Source organism: Rhipicephalus microplus, chromosome 3, assembly GCF_043290135.1.
Source record: "Rhipicephalus microplus isolate Deutch F79 chromosome 3, USDA_Rmic, whole genome shotgun sequence".
Classification (NCBI taxonomy): Eukaryota; Metazoa; Arthropoda; class Arachnida; order Ixodida; family Ixodidae; genus Rhipicephalus; species Rhipicephalus microplus.
Genome location: NC_134702.1, coordinates 39,371,518 through 39,390,078, shown reverse-complemented (window position 1 = coordinate 39,390,078; position 18,561 = coordinate 39,371,518). Strand labels below are relative to the sequence as shown.

Genomic DNA, 18,561 nt, shown 5'->3' with positions numbered 1-18,561 from the left:
CTTGATGTATAATTCGAGGTGCCGATTTATCTAGAGTTACTGTATATGCCACCTAGGGAGCATATACAGTAACTCTATAGGTACATCTCCTTTACGCGCCGTCAGTGGCAGATGCGCCCGCTTGCCTAGTAACAGGAAAGAACGGTCACTTCTTTCTCAATTACTTTCTCCCGGGAATTCCAAGGTGAAGCAACGAGTCGACGTTGGGTGTTTTTTTTTCTCTTTCTTTCCTCGCAGTTTACTTGATCTGCGTGCGAACATTAGAAGACAGCAACAATCAGTGAAATGCTGGACTATACTTTCTCGATGTGTAGTTTGCTTTATTTTTACCTCGCTTCATCGAGCTGCGTGGCAAAGACACCGATGCACTGGCTGCTGTTTCAGTCGAAACTTCACTCCGCACGGTCATCGCACGAGCTTTTGATGCAAGGTAAGCTGGTGCTACGCAGACGCGCGTCTGGCAGAATCGTTTTAAGCTGTTATAGATGAACTGTGATGATGGTGATCGTGCCAACCTTTCCATGTTTAATGAGAACTAACAGACAGTGTTACCAAGAGGAGTGTAGCTGATGTTATTAGATGTAATTGCAATGCCATTGCGAAGAAAGAAAAAAAAAAGTGGACGAAAAGACAACTGGCCACGGGCAGGATCCGAACCTGCGACCTTCGAACAACGTTCGATACTGTACCGCTGAGCTGCACGGGTGGTCATTCCTACGTCCACTTTACAGGGCATGTGTGAGCGTTTAAACGTGAAAGCGCCAGTCAGCGCCGCCTGTTGCCATTGCGACGTGTATGGAACACTCTTTACCGCCTGATGGCGTCACATGCTACGTGACGTCAGAAGGCGAACAAGTGTGTTTCACACTCGTCTTTTAAAGACTATCGTCGTTAAAAAATAAAGAAAATTGAACCCCGGAGCACTCAGTACGGTCCCAATGTTTATCGCAGGTGTAATCCCGACAGTTAATCCATTAACGCCTTTCCCAGTTATTTGTTACGTCTCTCCAGAAATTTTATCAGGGAGTTGCCTTCCCTGTGTTCTTCGTACGTTCAATGTACGTCGACACCAAAAAAGAACATGACGAAAATAAAGTCAGCATAAAGAGGTCAGATTACGCTTTGATCAGCTACATGTTTTCCAAACAGGTGTCCATTGTGTATTCAAAAAGATCCGTGACAACTCTCCCGATTAGAGAGGTCAGCCGCCGGAGCCCAGAATCATTATTTTCCATTCAGGACAGGAAGTGCGATTGAATGGAGACGAGAGGCTGCTGAGTAGTGAAGTGCTCAACAGCGGCTTTACTGGCTTCACTCGCAGGCTATAGGAACAAGACAGGATGAAGGCCACCGTAGCATTCGGAGGCAAAGCGTTCCACAAGCTGGGGGTTCTCGTGGCGATCCTGGCTTCGATACTCTGGCTGCGTCCACCATCAGCGGGCAACGTGGATCCGGACGCCGAAAGGAATGTCGTAAGTACGCGATTCGCATCGTTACCCGACCGCGGTGGGGCTTCAGTTACGGTGCAACTGTCCCGAATGCCACGGAGTTTGAATCGCGGCGCTTGCGCTCGAATTTCCGACGGAGGCAAGAATGCTGGAGGCCCGTATACTTAAACTTGCGTGCACGTAAAAGAAGCTCAGGTGGCCAAAATTTACGGAGCTCACTAGTGCGGCGTCTGTCGTGATTGCACCGTAGTTTTGGGAACGTAAAACCCGAACTGTTATACGTGTTATCATTTGCCACTTTGTACCACTCGGTTTTGAATGCGTTCTTTTCTTCCTTGAATGAGTTGTCTGCAATACTACTCCACGCACAGTGTGCACTGTGCAATTACGCGTTAGCGCACACGTTCGTCACCAGGGACGGCTTTGTGCGCTCCCATAGTTTAGTACGAAGTACTCAAAATCGTTAACCATTTTTTCTAAACACTACTCTAAATCGTTACACCTACTTTTTCTAAATACATACTATGTCATGTACGCCAACAGGACGGCTTTCTCCTCTCCCATAGTAGAGTATCTAGTACTTTAAAAAATCGTTACCCACTTTTCTTTAAACATAGGCACTTAGCCGGGACGGCTTTATACTCTCCCATAGTAGAGTACCAGGTACTCTAAATCGTAAACAACTTCTTCTGAACAAACATATGTCGTTCAACGGCCAGCTACACGGGACGGCTTTACGCTATTCATAGTAGAGTACCAGGCACTCTAAATCGTTAACCCTTTTTTTTCTAAATATAGGTTTCCAATTTTTATTTAGGGACGGCTTACTGATCTCCCATAGTTGAGTACCAAGTAGTCAAAATCGTTAAACACTTTTTCTAAACACATATAACTTCGTGAGTGCCCACGGGACGGCCTTATTCTTTCCCATAGTAGAGTACCGAGTACTCTAAATCGTAAACTACTTTTCTCTAAACACATGCGTTCTTGTCGCGACCTGACGCTTTGTTTGGGACGGCTTCCTGCCCTCCCGTAGTAGAGGACAAAGTACTATAAATTGTTAACCCCTCTTTCTAAGCACAACGGGGGCTTTGCTTTGTGATGTGCCAGCCCCATCCATATCGATTTGTCTCCCCTAGTTATGAATCGCCTGGTCATAACAGCGATGTCATAATTGTTGGCGTTTCACATCCGAATACCGCGATATGATAGTTAGGGATGCTGCAGTGGAGGGCTCCGCAAAGTTTTACCATGAAGCTGGAGTTCTTGAACGTGCACCTAAATATAAGCGTACCGGCCTCTGGTATTTCCGCATCCATCGAAAATGCGGCTGCTCCACGGCCGGGATTTGAGCTCGCTGCCTGCGGGTCAGCAATCGAGCACCTTAGCCTATCGTGGCCACTAGACCGCTATAGCGGGTTCACAATGATGCCATGACTCTGCGAAGAAGACGTTAGATCTGAAAAAAGACGGCACGGATTCCTAAAGTACCGCACCTTTGTAAAGCATAGCTGAGTGTGATAAATGACGTAGACATTAGTCGCAAACAATATCAATTATTACTTTATTCTGACGCAAAGGGTCAATAATTTGCTACGTAGCCTGCAACTAAAAGTTGTAGTTAGGAGCACCAGTTATTTTTTTTATTTTTTTAAAAGTTGAGGCTGTATGTCACCTCAATTTCTTCGCGTTGGGGTCCGTACGCCAAAAACTCTGGTGCCCTCTGGATAGTGACGGGAAAACTAAGGCATTACATTTATTAGCCCACCCCTATGAAAGATACCCCAGCGCCGGTTGTGTCGGATGGCGGGGGAGAGAGGCGGCAAATTGTTGAATGCTAAGAGCTTGTTGACACAGCCTTTCGTGTGCATCGTTTGGCAGTTATAATGAATCAATGATCACTTCATTGCAATTCCAAAGTCTACCGAGTTTCTTTAGTCTATAGTTTCTTAGAAGAGGCGATGACAGCATCGGCTGACTCTTTAAAACTCCGAAGCAGGGTATCACCAAGCCTCCAGGAAAAGATGCACGAAAGAAATGTTTATATTTGTTTACAACCTAAAAATAAATGCAAGCTGAGCGCCTGTCAATCCCTTAGGCAAAAAAAGTTGTGCAAGCTAGTTTCCTTTCGAAGCTTGACTAGACTTTACATGTTAATGTAGATGTACCGCGCATGCTGAAAACTATAGGTTCGTCGTTCTTACCTAAAATATTATCTTGGGCAAAGCGGTAATATCAGAATTCCTTATGAAACTTCCAAGGACATTGTACTTTTCGACTGTATACCGACACACGTTGGCGTGCGTACGGGTGCATCAACTATCTAAAACACGCAATAACTGCCTGACATCACGGAATAGAGAGAAATGTGATTGGATAGGATAGCTATGGCTGTAGGTGAGCATTACATTTATTATCAGGTCGCAGGCGACTGTAGGTAGGTTTCCTAGAGCGACAAAAGACTTAGCAGGGGCTTAGCTCGGCTATGATAGGATATGTAGGTAGCGTGAGCTACGGACGAACGGATGGACAAACAGACGGACGGACGTACGAACAAGCGAGTCAAGCTGGTCAAGCGCCGGCTCACTATATGTGTCACGTCACTCTGGGAGCTTCCAGTCATTCTCCAGTGCGCCAGCTGACCACCGTGTGACGTCACTGCTTCAAGGGAATTCGCAGGACGACTGTCGACAAGTCATGCAAAACGGCTCAAGCTCGGTCAGTTCAGCTTACGCTACAAAGGGAATAAAACGTTTCGTTGGAAAGAATCTGACGGGGTGGAACGTTTGAGGCAACGAAAAAAAATTCTTCCAAAACAAGTGATATGATGCCCTTAGGAACTGGGGAAAAAAATGTGAATGTGGCACGCACATAGAGATACCCTCACAGCACGCACGCACACTTTTAATCTAGCTTTATTTGTGCGACCAGTTAGCACTTTTTAGCTTATCTTATGAGCCACCTAAGCGTACAAAATGTCATTATGCCGATACGACAGAATGTGTTATCTACTTGAGTGCAAGCTAAGTTCTATTTGAATATTGGCTCTTAACCTGGACATCCGGGATAAGTGTGGGAGGCATGTATCTATCGTGAATAATGGTTATGACTTCGAACTATACGGCGCGAGTTTTGTGCGTGTACGGTTTTGTGACGTTGGTTGAAGATATGGATGGCATGGCAGAAAAAAGGGAAGAATATAACAAAATAGACGAAAAATGACTAACTTAGTGATTACAGTATCAGGTTAAACGGCAAGTTGTACATCGCACTGTACACGGTTGATATTTCAATAAAGCATTTGGATAGTGTCCGGAGCGATCTTCGAAAAATTAACCCATATCAGGGTCAAGCCACTTGGGGCGCTGCGATCGATAGTTTGCAATGTATCGTCGTTTGGAAAGTTTAGCGTGGCTCTGCCACTATATATATATATATATATATATATATATATATATATATATATATATATATATATATAAAGAAACGGGACTGGAACTTAGTGCTTACGAAATCACGTTAAGCTAAGGTTGTGTATCTTAATGTGGGTCATTTATATTCAAATGAATAAATACATGGAAACATCGCAAAGCTCGAGGTTACCGCGGTGAGGATATAGTTGAAGGCTACATTGATGCACATTGACTTTCACCCCATGCATTTTTACGTATTTATGTGTCCTTTGCGTGAGCAAAAAACGCGACATTGGGAGAAAGGAGTTCAAGGCGATAAGAAGCTCCATTTTCAGTTTGGCTTCTCCTCTACTTGTGCAGGCAGGAGCTCGGGCAGGACATAGGAATGCATAGGTCGCAGTACGACAAACACGTCACAACTCAATGCGTCAAAGCTTTATCAGCTTTTTGATTCGAACGTTGCGTGATATGAAACTGTTTCCATGCGATGTTGTGCCAGCCGATAGCTTCTTGAATTTGTCTTATTGATTTTTTCTTTGCTGGTGAATAACGAGAAGAAATCGTGACTTCCAAATACAGCACGAAAATCGTGGTTGCCTGTGTGGTTTGTCAAGTTTTACAAGTAAGGTTCTTTTACAAATAGCTTTCAAACAATGACGGCGATATCGTTGTTTTTTTCCATAGTAAGGTTTCATTGCCTCCGATACTCAATAAAAATACAACTGCTACGCAAGTGCAACATGTGCAACGCTATAGATATATCTAATACTGCAATGACGCGCATGCAGATAACAGCTCGACCTGGGCGAGCTGGCTCGTACTCCATGTTCTGGGGCGAAAATGTTTGGGGAGCTAACGAGCTCTAACAAAAGGCATATGCACCATCCAAGTTATTTTATGCTACACTAAGAATAGGGGTGTAGCAAGGATTTTTTTTTTGAGGGAGGGGGGAGTTTGATTATACCTTATGTATGTTCGTGTGTGCGTTTGTATGTGTGTTTTTATGTATACGCAAGCTAAGTGAAAAATTTTCATGGGTTTCAACACCCAACCCCTCCCCTTTGGCTACGTCCTGACCAAAAATACTACTTCGTTCATTCATTCATTCATACAAACATGAACTACACCCCATGCCGTCGTAGCCGTCATGCAGAATGACAAGCTTGGCGTTGACGCCATTATTTCAATTAATTAGTTAATTAGTTTATAATTGTACTGGACTTAAAGTACACATCATGCCGTCATACCCACCATGCAGAATGACGGGCTGACTTGATGCCATTCATTCATTCGTTAAAACCAGAACTATACGCCATGCCATCGTTGTCGCCATGCACTAGACTGATTGCTTCCTACCTAATTAACTGGTGAAGTAATTCCTACTCTGCTCTGTGATCGTGAACGCAGGCTGAGATAATCGCTGACAAGGGCTACCCGGTGCAAGAGTTTGCGGTCACCACTCGCGACGGATACGTGCTGCCCCTGCAGAGGATCCCTTACGGTCGAGAAGACCTCTGGTCTACGCATCCTCGCCCCTTCCGCCCGGGGCCGCCTGTGATACTTATGCACGCGCTCCTCTTCTCGTCCAACGTGTGGGTAGTCAATGGGCCCGACCAGAGCTTACGTGAGTATACGCTCGGCTGAAGGTCTGTACTGCCGTCGCAGATGCTATAATACACTACTAGTGCCGCTCACACAAAGCATATACGCCTTGAGTCGGAGTGAGTGCGGCGTGCGATGCTTGCGGCATTGGCGAAAATGTCGAACACCTGTTGCGGCAGTGTTGCCAATATGCCTCGGAGAGACGTACTTGCCAACGTTTTTAGGCGACTGGATGATGGGCCACTTTCTGTGCAGGTGCTATTATAATCCCGTCTACGTCTGTCGACATTCCACAAGGCAGTGAAAACCCTCTTGTGCTTTTTGAGGACGACGGGCTAGCGCGAATGCCTCTGACTCATGGTGGAGTTCTACACGTTGCAGTGAATTCACGGCCTCACTCTCCCCTTTTCCTTCTCTTACATCCTCTCTCTTTCTCCAATTTCTATTCCCTTTCCGTAATCCCCCAGTGTATAGGCTGGCTGACAGAAGTTTTTCTGGTTAACCTACATGCCTTTTCTTTTCATGTTCCTTCCTTCCTACACAAAGAGCGCACTGATGGTGTCGTTACGCTGATAAAGTTGTAAAGAAGGACGTCATTGATGTTAATACTAATATCATGCATAGGAAGATATGGGCATCACCTGCAACACTCGGGAAAACTCAACACACATTCTGTCTGGATTTCGTGCCGACCGGTTGTGCCCCCGCGATCTCCGACGACAGCGCAGCTCTGGCCGACTGGCTGGCCCTATATATACGCCATCTCCTGACGCCGGCAAGAGCTCTCCTTGAGTGGTGCCCTGTCCTCGGACTCCTGTGACCGTGTCCATCTTTCCTGTCTTCTCCTTATTTCCGTATGCGGGTCTTTTTGTCCTTGTCTCTATCTCTATCCCTACACTTTTTAATTCTCCCTATCCTTTTAGTCACTCCTTACTCCCATCCCTCGAGAGCTATATACTGTTGAGGTGTCGCACTATGATGCAGAGTTACGGGGCACACTTTTAACTTCTTTTGTCTCTTTTAAGAATCACATAAGAAGCTGTTTCTGTTATAATGCTGAGCTACGGGTTCTGAAGCCAGCAGTACATTTGCAGCGCCGCTTGAGCTTGAGCTGCAGAACACCCTTGGCCCGTTGCACAGCAGCCCCTGTGCAAAGAGCAGTACAAAATCTCTGTTGGTGTTTTTGAGGACTACACACCTTAATGCAACCTCATGAGCAACGTCTTTTGTGTTTATAAGTGCGCGACTGAACGTGTTACCTGTGTGTATATGTGAAATACACCAGAGCATCCCCCGAAAACCACAATGGCACGCAGGGCGATGAGCCAATGTTCCCCGCGGTGTATACCAGCGGCATGGCGCTCGGCTTCTGACCCGAACGAAGGTCGTGGGTTTGATACCGGCTGCGCCGGTTGCATGTCGATGAAGGCGAAATGCTTGAGACCTGTGTACTTTGCGATGTGAGTACACGTTAAAGAATGGATGGCCGAAATTTCCGGAGCCCTCTGCTACGGCGTCTTTCATTGTCTTATCGGGATCTTGGGAAACCCCAGATATTTTATAAGCCAGGTTAACACCTACGTTGTGCAATGCGTTTAAAACTTGTTTCAACTTGTGCGTTGACAGCCCCATCTGTTATATTTATTTATTTGTATTTATTCATTATTTGTAAATACTGCCAATCCCAAAGGGATCATAGCAGGAGGGCATATACAATAGTTGAATACAACATAACACAAATTGTGATACAGTGGAAACATCAACTAATTATAAAAAAAGTGCAACTCAAGAGCGATTAGTGGCACAATAATATAAAGAAAACAGGCTCGCATAATAAAACCGTAGGCAAGGGAAGAAAAAAAAGGAGAAAAAGAGAAAAAAGAAAAAGCATTGTGAGACTATGGTGTAAGCATTTTTACACAGTGGTGCTTTAGAGCGAGGTGACAAATGCATATGAACAAAGAATTTGAGCGCATCAATAACACGTTGTATGAGTGCGTGTTAAAACGTATCTTGGTTTGTTGTGTGCAGCCTATGTTTTGGCCGACGCCGGTTTTGACGTGTGGTTGGGTAACGTGAGGGGCAACAGCCAGTCCCGACACGTCAACTACACCTTTTACCAGAAGGAGTTATGGGACTTCAGGTAAGAGATATGCACCCTAACTCGGTTGCTGCGGCACTATTCTGGATTTCAAATGCATAATTGAAAAGGCTGCCTCCTATCCAACTATATGCAAGCACTCATGCTTGCTACGTTAAACACTTTTTCAGAGTAAAACAGCACAAGCGAAGTTGCAAATATAAGGGGTTGATATTAAAGTTGCACATTAAGAAGTACGGCTGAAGAAAGATACAAACTACGAAGTAGCAAAAGTGAATGCGGGCACCAAGCAACACTGCGTCTTATATAAAGTAGGCACTATAAGCGTTTTGCGTTTTACAGCGAGAACTCGTCTGCGTGCGCTGTCTCCCAAGGCCACCTTTAACATCGCAATGACATTGAGCATCCAGAGCGCAAGTGTGGCAGTCATGACGTCAAGCGACGTGATCCGCTGCAGAGATGCGTTGCTGCTTTGCTCGCTCGGAGACTCACCGCTGCGGTACCACGTGACCGGGTTAGCCTTTGAAAAACCATGCCAAACATACGTTTCTTCTTTTGTGATTAGATGAAAGAGATCGCAGCCAATTTATGTTACAAAAAGTCTTGCTGTCAGCAGAAAAAGTGATATTTTGACTGAACGCTCTCAACATGTGTTTGCTATATAGCTGGCTTAAAATGTGGCAGTAATAACGAACTCTATACTGGAAAGTGTTGAATGAGACTACACTGGGCACCTTCGCGCGTCGCCAAGTTTTTTTTTCTTGTAGGGGGGGGGGGGGGTTGTTGAAGGCTTTAGAAAATCTGTATTTTCATTACTTGTTCTTAGTAAAACACCCCCTCTATCCGAATGTCAGGGGAGGGGGGGGCTAGGGTGAATTCCCCTTACTCTCTGGCTACGGGCCTGCTTTGGAAAACTTCTAGAAATATAGGGGAAATAGCAGGGAAAGCAGGATTAAAGTGAGAGCCCAGAAATACGGCATTGTCTATAAAAATTTCATTGCGTGTCATCGTTTCGTTATTGCGCTGTTAAGGATATGAAAGCAGAATATGCCATGCCTGCTTGCTTATTTATTATTATTTTTGTTTTTCTGACACTGATTGTAATCGAAGTTATGGATGTGCATACTAACTCCAATAGCACTGTAGTAGCACTAACGCCAATAACAACCGAATAACAGCGCTAACAATGCTCTAAATACGTACGTGTATTTACGTTCGCAGTTTCGAGGAGATGGGCGAATTCGACCTGCCGGACACGATCGACTTCGTGTTAAACGCCACAGGCCACAACGAGACTTTCGTCATCGGTCATTCCATGGGGGCTGCAATGACGTTCGCGTTACTCTCAGAGAAGCCGGAGTACAACGACAAGGTATATATAAAAAAAGAAAAACTTGAAACGCGTACGCGATGTAAGCAAATGCACATTAGCGATGCTACAGCGCGTTCCAATCGGTGTGTTGCATTGAGGGGGTGTTAAGTTCCCAGATATCTGGTGGGTGGTGGGTGCGAATTGACGCTGTAGATTTCTCTATGCCACTGCCCAGCATATCAGTCTGAACGACGTATTATAGAAGCCAAGCTTCGTCAGCTGCATTCACGCCCGCTCACAGAAAAGAAGATCCTGGGACATTGGCCGACGGTTTCTCATACGCGCAAAGCCACGAAAGCCTTCTTGTGCTTATTAAGGACGACCAGACTTCACTAGCACTTGTTAAAGAACAGCGTGAAACCGTGCTGTGTAGTCTCGAGCTGACTATTCACCCATATCTTTCTTATACTCCTCTTCTTTTCTATCTCTTTCCTTTCTATTATTCCCCCTTTACCCCACGCCAAGTGTAGGGTAGCCAACCGAGCCAAGCTTGGTTAACTTTCCTGCCTTTCCTCTATATTTATCTCTCTCTCTCGCTCTCTCTGTCTAGCACACTGAATAAGGCACACACACACACACAAAACAGGTAAGGCTTCAGTCCTGACCTTTTCCTTGCATATATTGGGTGAACCTGTGCCCGGGAAACGAGATGTCAAGACTACAATGCACGCTGAACACTGACAGTGGCGAGCAGAGCGTCAGCCGTCGATAATCTGAGCTACGGTGAGGTGCACAGGCATTTAACAAGCGGCACCAAATATGCGAGCCGTATTGCTTGTGCTCGCGTAAGCTCTCGAACATACTTTACTTCTCACGTTTTAAGATTGCGCTCAAATAACTGCGAAGCTTCCAGAACATTGCGGCGAATTCAGTGCCGAGCGTGGCTAACAGCCTTTGCGGGCGAAACACGACCTCAACAAAGGGAACCACAAAAAATACGCGGGTATAAACACAAAAATAGTATTTTGCATTTGTGCATTTGTGGTGCTGTGGTACGTATAATTTTTACCTATGTACGTCGAGAAGTTGCGTTAACACTAAGTTTTACACCCTTTTTTCTTCCCAGGTCGTAGACGAACATTCGATTAATTCGACAAGCTGAATGCTAGAATACTAAGACAAAAGATGCAGCATGAAGCAAGATAAAGGAGAAACACGCGATGTGAACTCGTCTTTGGATTCTATGTCATTTTCCTCTTGCGAATGCATCACACTTAAGGACACTCAATATAAGTTGTGGCAACCAAGTTCCCAACCAGATTGATATTGATTGATTGATTGATTGATTGGCATGTGGGATTTTACGTCTCAAAACCACCATATGATTATGAGAGACGCCGTAGTAGAGGGCTCCGGAAATTTCGACCACCTGGGGTTCTTTAAGCGTGCACCCAAATCTGAGCACACTGGCCTACAACATTTTCGCCTCCATTGAAAATGCAGCCGCATCCGCCGGGATTAGATCCCGCGATCAGCAGCCGAGTACCTTAGCCACTAGACCACCGCGGCGGGGGTGGTCTACGACTAGACCAAACTAGAAAAGCAAGACACACGCACAGCGTTCTGGTTTCACTAGGTCAGTCCCGTTGTGCACATGGATACGCCATTACATTTGAAATTATGATGAATCACCAACGAGCCCCATGTGCAACATTTTGTTCTTTTTTGCGCTCCTCCACCTCGAAAAATTCGGAAAACTAACTAGCCCGAACCACCATACTCTTCTCAGTTACATGAACAAAACAGGACTCGGTACTCTGAGTTTGGGTTACTGCAAGTTATCGATTAAGGAATAAATATCAGTTGACAAAATTCTAGTCGAGGCAAGTGGCAGAACATTTTATGCACGGGCAAGCATACCATGAAATTCAAGCTTAGTGATAACTACGTCTTGTCAAGTTTGATATGCCAGGTCTCCCTTAATGCAGCAAAATCTGCATAATGATGTGAACGTGCATCTCACAAGTCGACAGCCATAAAAGCTTGACTGTGCAAAAGAAAACGCGTATGTGGACAATGTCGCGGAAACGAAATTGCGCACCAAGTTAAATACATAAGCGTATAAGAACGCGAAAGATTAGCAAACTTGCCGTAGGTGATCTCAATACTCGCTATACACGTTCATATAGGCTTGTTCCTTTGTTTAATTTACCACTTTTCGAAATGCTCTCTGCAAGTGCCTTATTTTGATTGGCTTCATAACAATGTATGAGCACATTTTATTATATCTTTCGTTTTTCTTTTTGCCGCCCTATAGATACTGCTCTTTTCTGCCATGGCACCGGCGGTACGCATCGACAGCATGACGTCACAAATACGTCACATCCTGTCCTTAATGGACGACTTGGCGGTGAGTCGAATGCTCCTATTCTGACCATTCGTATAATCGCGGGAAGAAAGTGAGCGGTGCATGATGCGTGCACAGATATATGTATACGACAGTGTACCACAATTATACGACGTCTACGCTACGTATAGGTATTTAGCATGTCGGCACACCTTCGGAAGAAAAGAAGCCTTGCTTTTGAAACCATGCAAGGTGGTAAACGTCGTCTTCCGTTGCAAGACCTATTTCGAAATGGAACGGTCGACAGGCACGCGCTAATTGTAGCTGCGAGAACACGGTTGGGGCTCCGTCTCCTCCGTGAGCATCGCCGTTTCAGCTCGTCCAGAGATGGGACTTCAGATGCGTTAGGAAGGCTTGATAATCGCCCTTTGTCGGTAGTGGCGTCACACCATGTCCGATGTCATCTTTAAGTATATGTCATAAACGCGTGGAGCAAAAAATAAACTACGAAGGATCGTCACGTTATAATCTTTAAGTTTCCCAGTAACCATGAAAAGTCAAATAGAAGCTCGCTGGAAATCGTGACCGGAGCGTGGAGCATTATGGACGAGTGGCGTTGGAGGATGTTGTCTTGCGAACGCTATCACGTGCTCACCAATATTTTCTTTAATGGGTTGAGCAAAAAAAAAAACAATAAAACAGGAATCAGGCGAGATTGGCTTGTGAACGCCATATATAAAAAAAGCCACCTGTTTCATCAACTCTCGATTCTCGCGCAGCCTGTGGCTGCGCTGTTTGGCAGGTACGACTTTCTCTACCACGACCGGATGATCGACTTCACCGCGAAGACTCTATGCCGCTATCCGGTGTGCCGGGCCTTCTGTCCCTGGTTTATTAGCTTCGCCTCCGGACAGCCGACTCAACCAATAAATTCGGTAAGCACATGCCTACAACGAGTGTCCATACAACGAGCATGACGTCACTGGCACGGAGCTTTTTAGCTCTGCGCTGGATCAGATACCTCCTACTGAAATAAATGATGGAGAACGCTAAACGGTATCAACTTGCGCTTGTTCACACGGCTTCATCACAGAAAACAGAGCGGACAAAAGCATGTCCCTATATTTATTCCCTCTTAATTCCCTTTGCAAGGAAGCTTATATATTTATTTCGCAAAGAAAAAAAAACTTGCACTTATTCCGTGTGCAAATAAAATGGACGGGCTACGCTCTTTGGGACGACTATAATCCCGCTGCTGGCGTTCATGAAGGAGGCAGGGTGGGGAGCGGGTGGAGAAAGCATTTTTTGCACTCGGTAGCGTGAAGGACATAGCGAGCAAGTGCGTGGTACGCAGCGTAGCGCTTGGTTAGCCCAAGCAACGCGTTCGCCGTATTGAGGAGAGAGGGCAGAAACAAAGAAAAAAAAAGGAGATAGAGACAAGTGGGACAGATGTGCGAGTGGTGGTGCAGTGGGGAGCTTCGACGGCGATGGTGGGTTGTGGGCCGAAGGAGCCTCGCTCCTAATAACCGCTAATGTTGTTAGGCATCGCAAAAGTCTTGTTTGTCTTCCCTGTCACGTTTGTCCGTGGTGTTTTCTGTGAAGAACGGTAGAGAAGTGACCATATGAAACAACCATCGGATAAATTTGTTGGTACTAGTCACATCTTAAAAGAGGATTAAGGTAAATTCATTCTAGGACGGTATTCAGTGGGGAAAGTTGGTCTATTTACCACTGGCTATAGCAGCGGAGCAGAAAACTAGGCACAAGTAGAGGACAGAATCAAGGACGTCAGTGTCTTCGTCTTTGCTACCTCTTTCTCTCGTTTTCAACTCCTCTACCTGGTACAGTGATTCCAGAAGGTTTTTATTTTGGTGCATTGAATATCTTTACAGAATTTCTGGCAGTTAAGGAAGTTTAAACAAGGAAATGAATCGCAGAGATTGCAAATTTGTTCACCCTAATAATGAAATGCAATAATACAACACTCTTATGGTTCCTTTCAGACTCGCCTGCCCGTTTTTTTAAAGGACATTCCTTCAGGGACGTCATACAAGAATATGATTCACATGGCACAGGTGAGCATGGAATCATAGGTCTCAGTATGTATCCCGTACTCTCAACATAAATATTATTCAACTTTGTGAACGCTTCATGAAGATTGCAGGGTGCTTACGTATCCGTCAGGAACAACTTATGCATCTTGTCACCATCTTCAAGCATCTGCTGTGTGTTTAGAAAAAGTGGTTAACGATTTTGAGTACTTGGTACTCTACTATGGGAGAGCATAGAGCCGTCCTGGGGGCCTCACAACAGCCATCTAAAGAGAAAAAGGGCGGCTTCTGCTTAACTGAAATAAAATGGCAGCAGGTCCATCGAGACCTTCTGTACGCTTTTCTTGTGTTATACGAATAAAACAAACTCCCCATCCACTTTTAGTTTATAGTTATATTAAAATTACGAAGTGGTCCTACGTTTCAGAACCCATCTGGTGTTTTCTTGGTGTTGTCCCCCTCTTCACCAGACAAACATATCTTTGTCAAATTTGTTTACCTTTTCCTGAGTACCACGGCTGTTTGTGAAGTAGTGTAGGCTGGGGCGAAAAAGTATTTGATGCACCATGGTGCCACCCGTTGCTGTATTACGCTTTCTATCACTAATTCTAATACTGTAAAATATCGTCACCTATGTGAAAAACATAATGAAGTTGTGTATTTAAGAAGCTGGTGTTGGCGTGCAAGAAGCCCGCGCTCGGCTGTGGCTATTTGGTAATGATAGGTTGCGTTTTAAGTGCCAGAACGGTGATATAATCGTAAGGCATGTCAAAATGGAGAGCTACGGAGATTTCGATCATGGGGTGTCCGTTAACGCGCACTGACATCACACGTTGAAAATGGTAGGTGTAACCTTAAGGCACAAGAAGAGAGCAGAGTGGGTCAGGGAGCAAATGGTTGTTAAGACTATTGCTATGTGGGGTTTAACGTTCCAAAACCACCATATGATTATGAGAGACGCCGTAGTGGAGGGCTCCGGAAATTTCGACCACCTGGGGTTCTTTAACGTGCACCCAAATCTGAGCACACGGGCCTACAACATTTCCGCCTCCATCGGAAATGCAGCCGGCGCAGCCGGGATTCGAGCCCGCAACCTGTGGGTCAGCAGCCGAGTACCTTAGCCACTAGACCACCGTGGCGGGGTGGTTGTTAAGGCAATCTCAGTCGAATTGAAGAATAGGCACGCACACGGCATCTAGCGCAAAAGACTAGATTCCGAGAGAAGGCAAAGGCGTGAGGGGGAGACAGAAAGTTATGTGGGTAGATGAGAAGTTGATTGGTGGAGGACTTTGCCCTGAAGCGGTGGCAGCCAGACGGGTGGAGGAGAAGAACAAGAAGAAGAAGAACAAGAACAACAAGAACAAGAACAACAAGATCAAGAAGAACAAGATCAAGAATAAAAACAAGAACAATACGAACAAGAACAAGAACAACATGAACAAGAAGAAGAAGAAGAACAAGATGATGATGATGATGATGATGATGAAAAGTAGGAGGAGGAGGAGATGACACAGTACACGGGCCTCTCTCATTTCGCCTCCATCGAAATGCGACCACCGCGGCTGGTATCGAACCTCGGACCTTCGGGCCAGCAGCGATCACCTAACCACTGTAGCCCAGAAGCGGACTAAGGGCAGGACAACTCTTCTAACAGCATTCGGTCAGGATACTGACCCTTGTAAACATTTTTCGACCGTGCGGTTTTAGACTAATACTGTTAGGATGACTGTGAAGTGCGACTTTGTGCGTGCGTGCTCACCTCTCTCTCCATCTCTCCATCTTTCAAACTCCCTCATCCCTGTCCTCAGTCTAGGATATAGCATACCTGTCCTTCTAGACTGGTTAACATCCATGCCTTTGGTTTCGCTCCTGTTCCTTCCTTCCTTCCTTCGATCATGCGAGAGATAATGTTCCAGACAACGTTTAGAGATACCTTTTCTATAAACGTTGGTTCGAGATGTCTATGACCTTAAAGGGACCCTGAAACACTTCTACAGGTAACCAGGAAATGAATTTACTGGAAGAGCTTATTTTCTCTCAAGTTCAACGACGCAAATGTTTTAAGAATCCGTCCAGTGCGAGTGAAGTTACAAAGGTTTGTCGCATGCTGCAATTGCATTCTCTCTTCTCTCGTCGCAACGAAAGTGCTGCAAGCTAAGCAGGGAGGGATGACAGGGCCACAGAGAAACGTCACGTGAGCCTCGTGACCCCGAGTACTTTTTTTCCTGAATGCGCGGCTTTCTCAGTGGGATTGCGTGTGCACGCGTGGACAACTAGTGGCCTCCCGCGGCGATCTCTGTCAATAGCTGTTAGATGGGCCAACTACGAGTGACTTTCGGCCTTATTCCGTGATTTGCTGAAAGAAGAGAAAGCAATTCTTAGGTGACTTTGATAATTTATTGTGAATTTTAGGCCGCGGGCTGCGTTATAATATTTGGCTCGCGTGTTGTCGGGAGCCTCTACTACCTCTACTACACGCTCAAAAAGGGTTGCAGAGACCCTTTAAGAGCTTTTTCTCAATTTATATTTCTTTCTCTCTCTCTCTCTCTCTATCTTTATTTTTTTGCTGCAATTGACCTTTCTATCAATTGGAATTCACTAAGCATCTGTCGTAGACGTTTACAACAGGCTACTTTCCGATTTCAGCTCTACGAGACGGGGCGGTTTGCGAAGTTCGACTATGGAGCGAAGCGCAATTTAGAAGTGTATGGAAAGGTAAGATTTTGTTTTAAGAGAATTAGGATTTATTCTTACAGTGCATATATTGTGTACACCACCGCTGTTCTGTGCTGCAATAGTCATGTGAGAATCCACACTAAGGTAACGTGAGCGTCTATATAATCATATTGAGGGATGCGATTCCGAAAACAGTGCCTACAGCGTAATAGCGAAAAGGAATAAAGTGTCATATCTTTATCTGCTGGAAGCGAGCCCTATGGCAAGGCGAGCCACTGTGCTGAAGTAATAGCTAGTTAATTTTCAATGGTGTGATTATTGAGCAGTTGATGAGCTTTAGAAATTGAAAAGAAACATCTTTATATATATACAAACACTCAACCTCACGCGTTGTCTCAGTTGCAACGTAAGCATTGGGCCAGGTGCGGTGCTGCTTGACAGCAGTACATTCTTGAAGCTGTTTTATTTTTCAAGAACGATGTTAATCCAAATCACCATCTTTCCTTTTTTGCACTATATAGGTGGTCCATTTATAGCGATTCTAGCCATATAATTAGGTTGTCTGGTTGTTTTAGTAATGCAAAAAGGCGGAAATGCGAATATCACTCGTACTGCGTCATCAAAAGGGACACGGCAGTGGCATTCGAAGCGCTGGCCACAAAAAAAAAAAGAAAAAAAAGAAAAGACACTGAGTCGTACTTTATGTCGTCGACGTGCTGTTACACGCTGGTGGAGGTAGCAACAGATTGCGATCTCAAAAAAACAAAACGCGGAAAAATGCTCGAAATACGCCTGAGAAGCAACACTGGCAATAATTGAGCTACAAGTACCGAGGTTATTATTATCGTTATTGTTGTAGTAGTTGTTGCTGTTACCCAATTTCTATGCTATTTTTTCATGTTATTCTGCAACAATGCGGTACGTAAAGGTAGCCCTTCGGAGCGTGAAAGGTGTTGATAGATATCGTCCCCGAAGAACAGGCAGATAGGCAGACAATAAATAAACAAATAAATAAATAAACAACAAGATAAATAAACAAGCTCAATCAAAACAGCCTCCATTTGGTCAAGTTGTTGCATGACGTGTTCTGGTGCTTATTAGAGTTCAAGTAAACCACACAATAACTAGTTATTTCTTGTTTTATTTCGCTATGCAGTAGTTGCATATTCTATAAATAGGTTGACAAAGCTCGCCGCAATACAAGTTAAGCGGCAGAGATGTTTGAATACAACCGAACGCGTGCGTTTCTTATTTCTTATCTGCAACTTGTGCCGCAATATAGACGACACCGCCGGAGTACGACTTGCGACGGGTGTCGGCGCCCGTGGCCCTGTTCTGGACCCAAGGGGACGCCCTAGTACCAGCCGCGAACCTGGGTTTCCTGCGCGACACGCTGCCCAACCTGGTGCTCGACTTCCGGGTGGAAGATGACCGCTTCAGTCACCAGGAGTTCGCCATCGGTGTCACCGCCAAGGAAGCCGTCTACGATGGCCTGGTGGACGTCATGCGGCGATTCTCCGGACAGGCCTCCTAGAGCTGACACGTCGAGGGGAAAGATCCTGAGAAGCGAATTCTCTGGCGGAATTCGCTGGCCTGTTCGCTCAAAACGAC

The 18,561-nt window shown here is 45.3% G+C and overlaps 1 protein-coding gene across 1 annotated transcript in view; it reads left to right on the top strand.

Annotated features, from left to right (window-relative positions):
* Nucleotides 1–18,561, top strand: part of LOC119176431 (uncharacterized) — a 54,602-nt gene extending 36,041 nt beyond the window's left edge. The window contains exons 10-18 of the mRNA XM_075887823.1: nt 1,329–1,472; nt 6,269–6,485; nt 8,495–8,606; nt 9,786–9,936; nt 12,194–12,286; nt 13,003–13,158; nt 14,227–14,298; nt 16,921–16,989; nt 18,233–18,561. Of these exons, the coding sequence (XP_075743938.1) occupies nt 1,329–1,472; nt 6,269–6,485; nt 8,495–8,606; nt 9,786–9,936; nt 12,194–12,286; nt 13,003–13,158; nt 14,227–14,298; nt 16,921–16,989; nt 18,233–18,484 (1,266 nt within the window). The 3' untranslated portion in view covers nt 18,485–18,561. The remainder of the gene's footprint in view (nt 1–1,328; nt 1,473–6,268; nt 6,486–8,494; nt 8,607–9,785; nt 9,937–12,193; nt 12,287–13,002; nt 13,159–14,226; nt 14,299–16,920; nt 16,990–18,232) is intronic.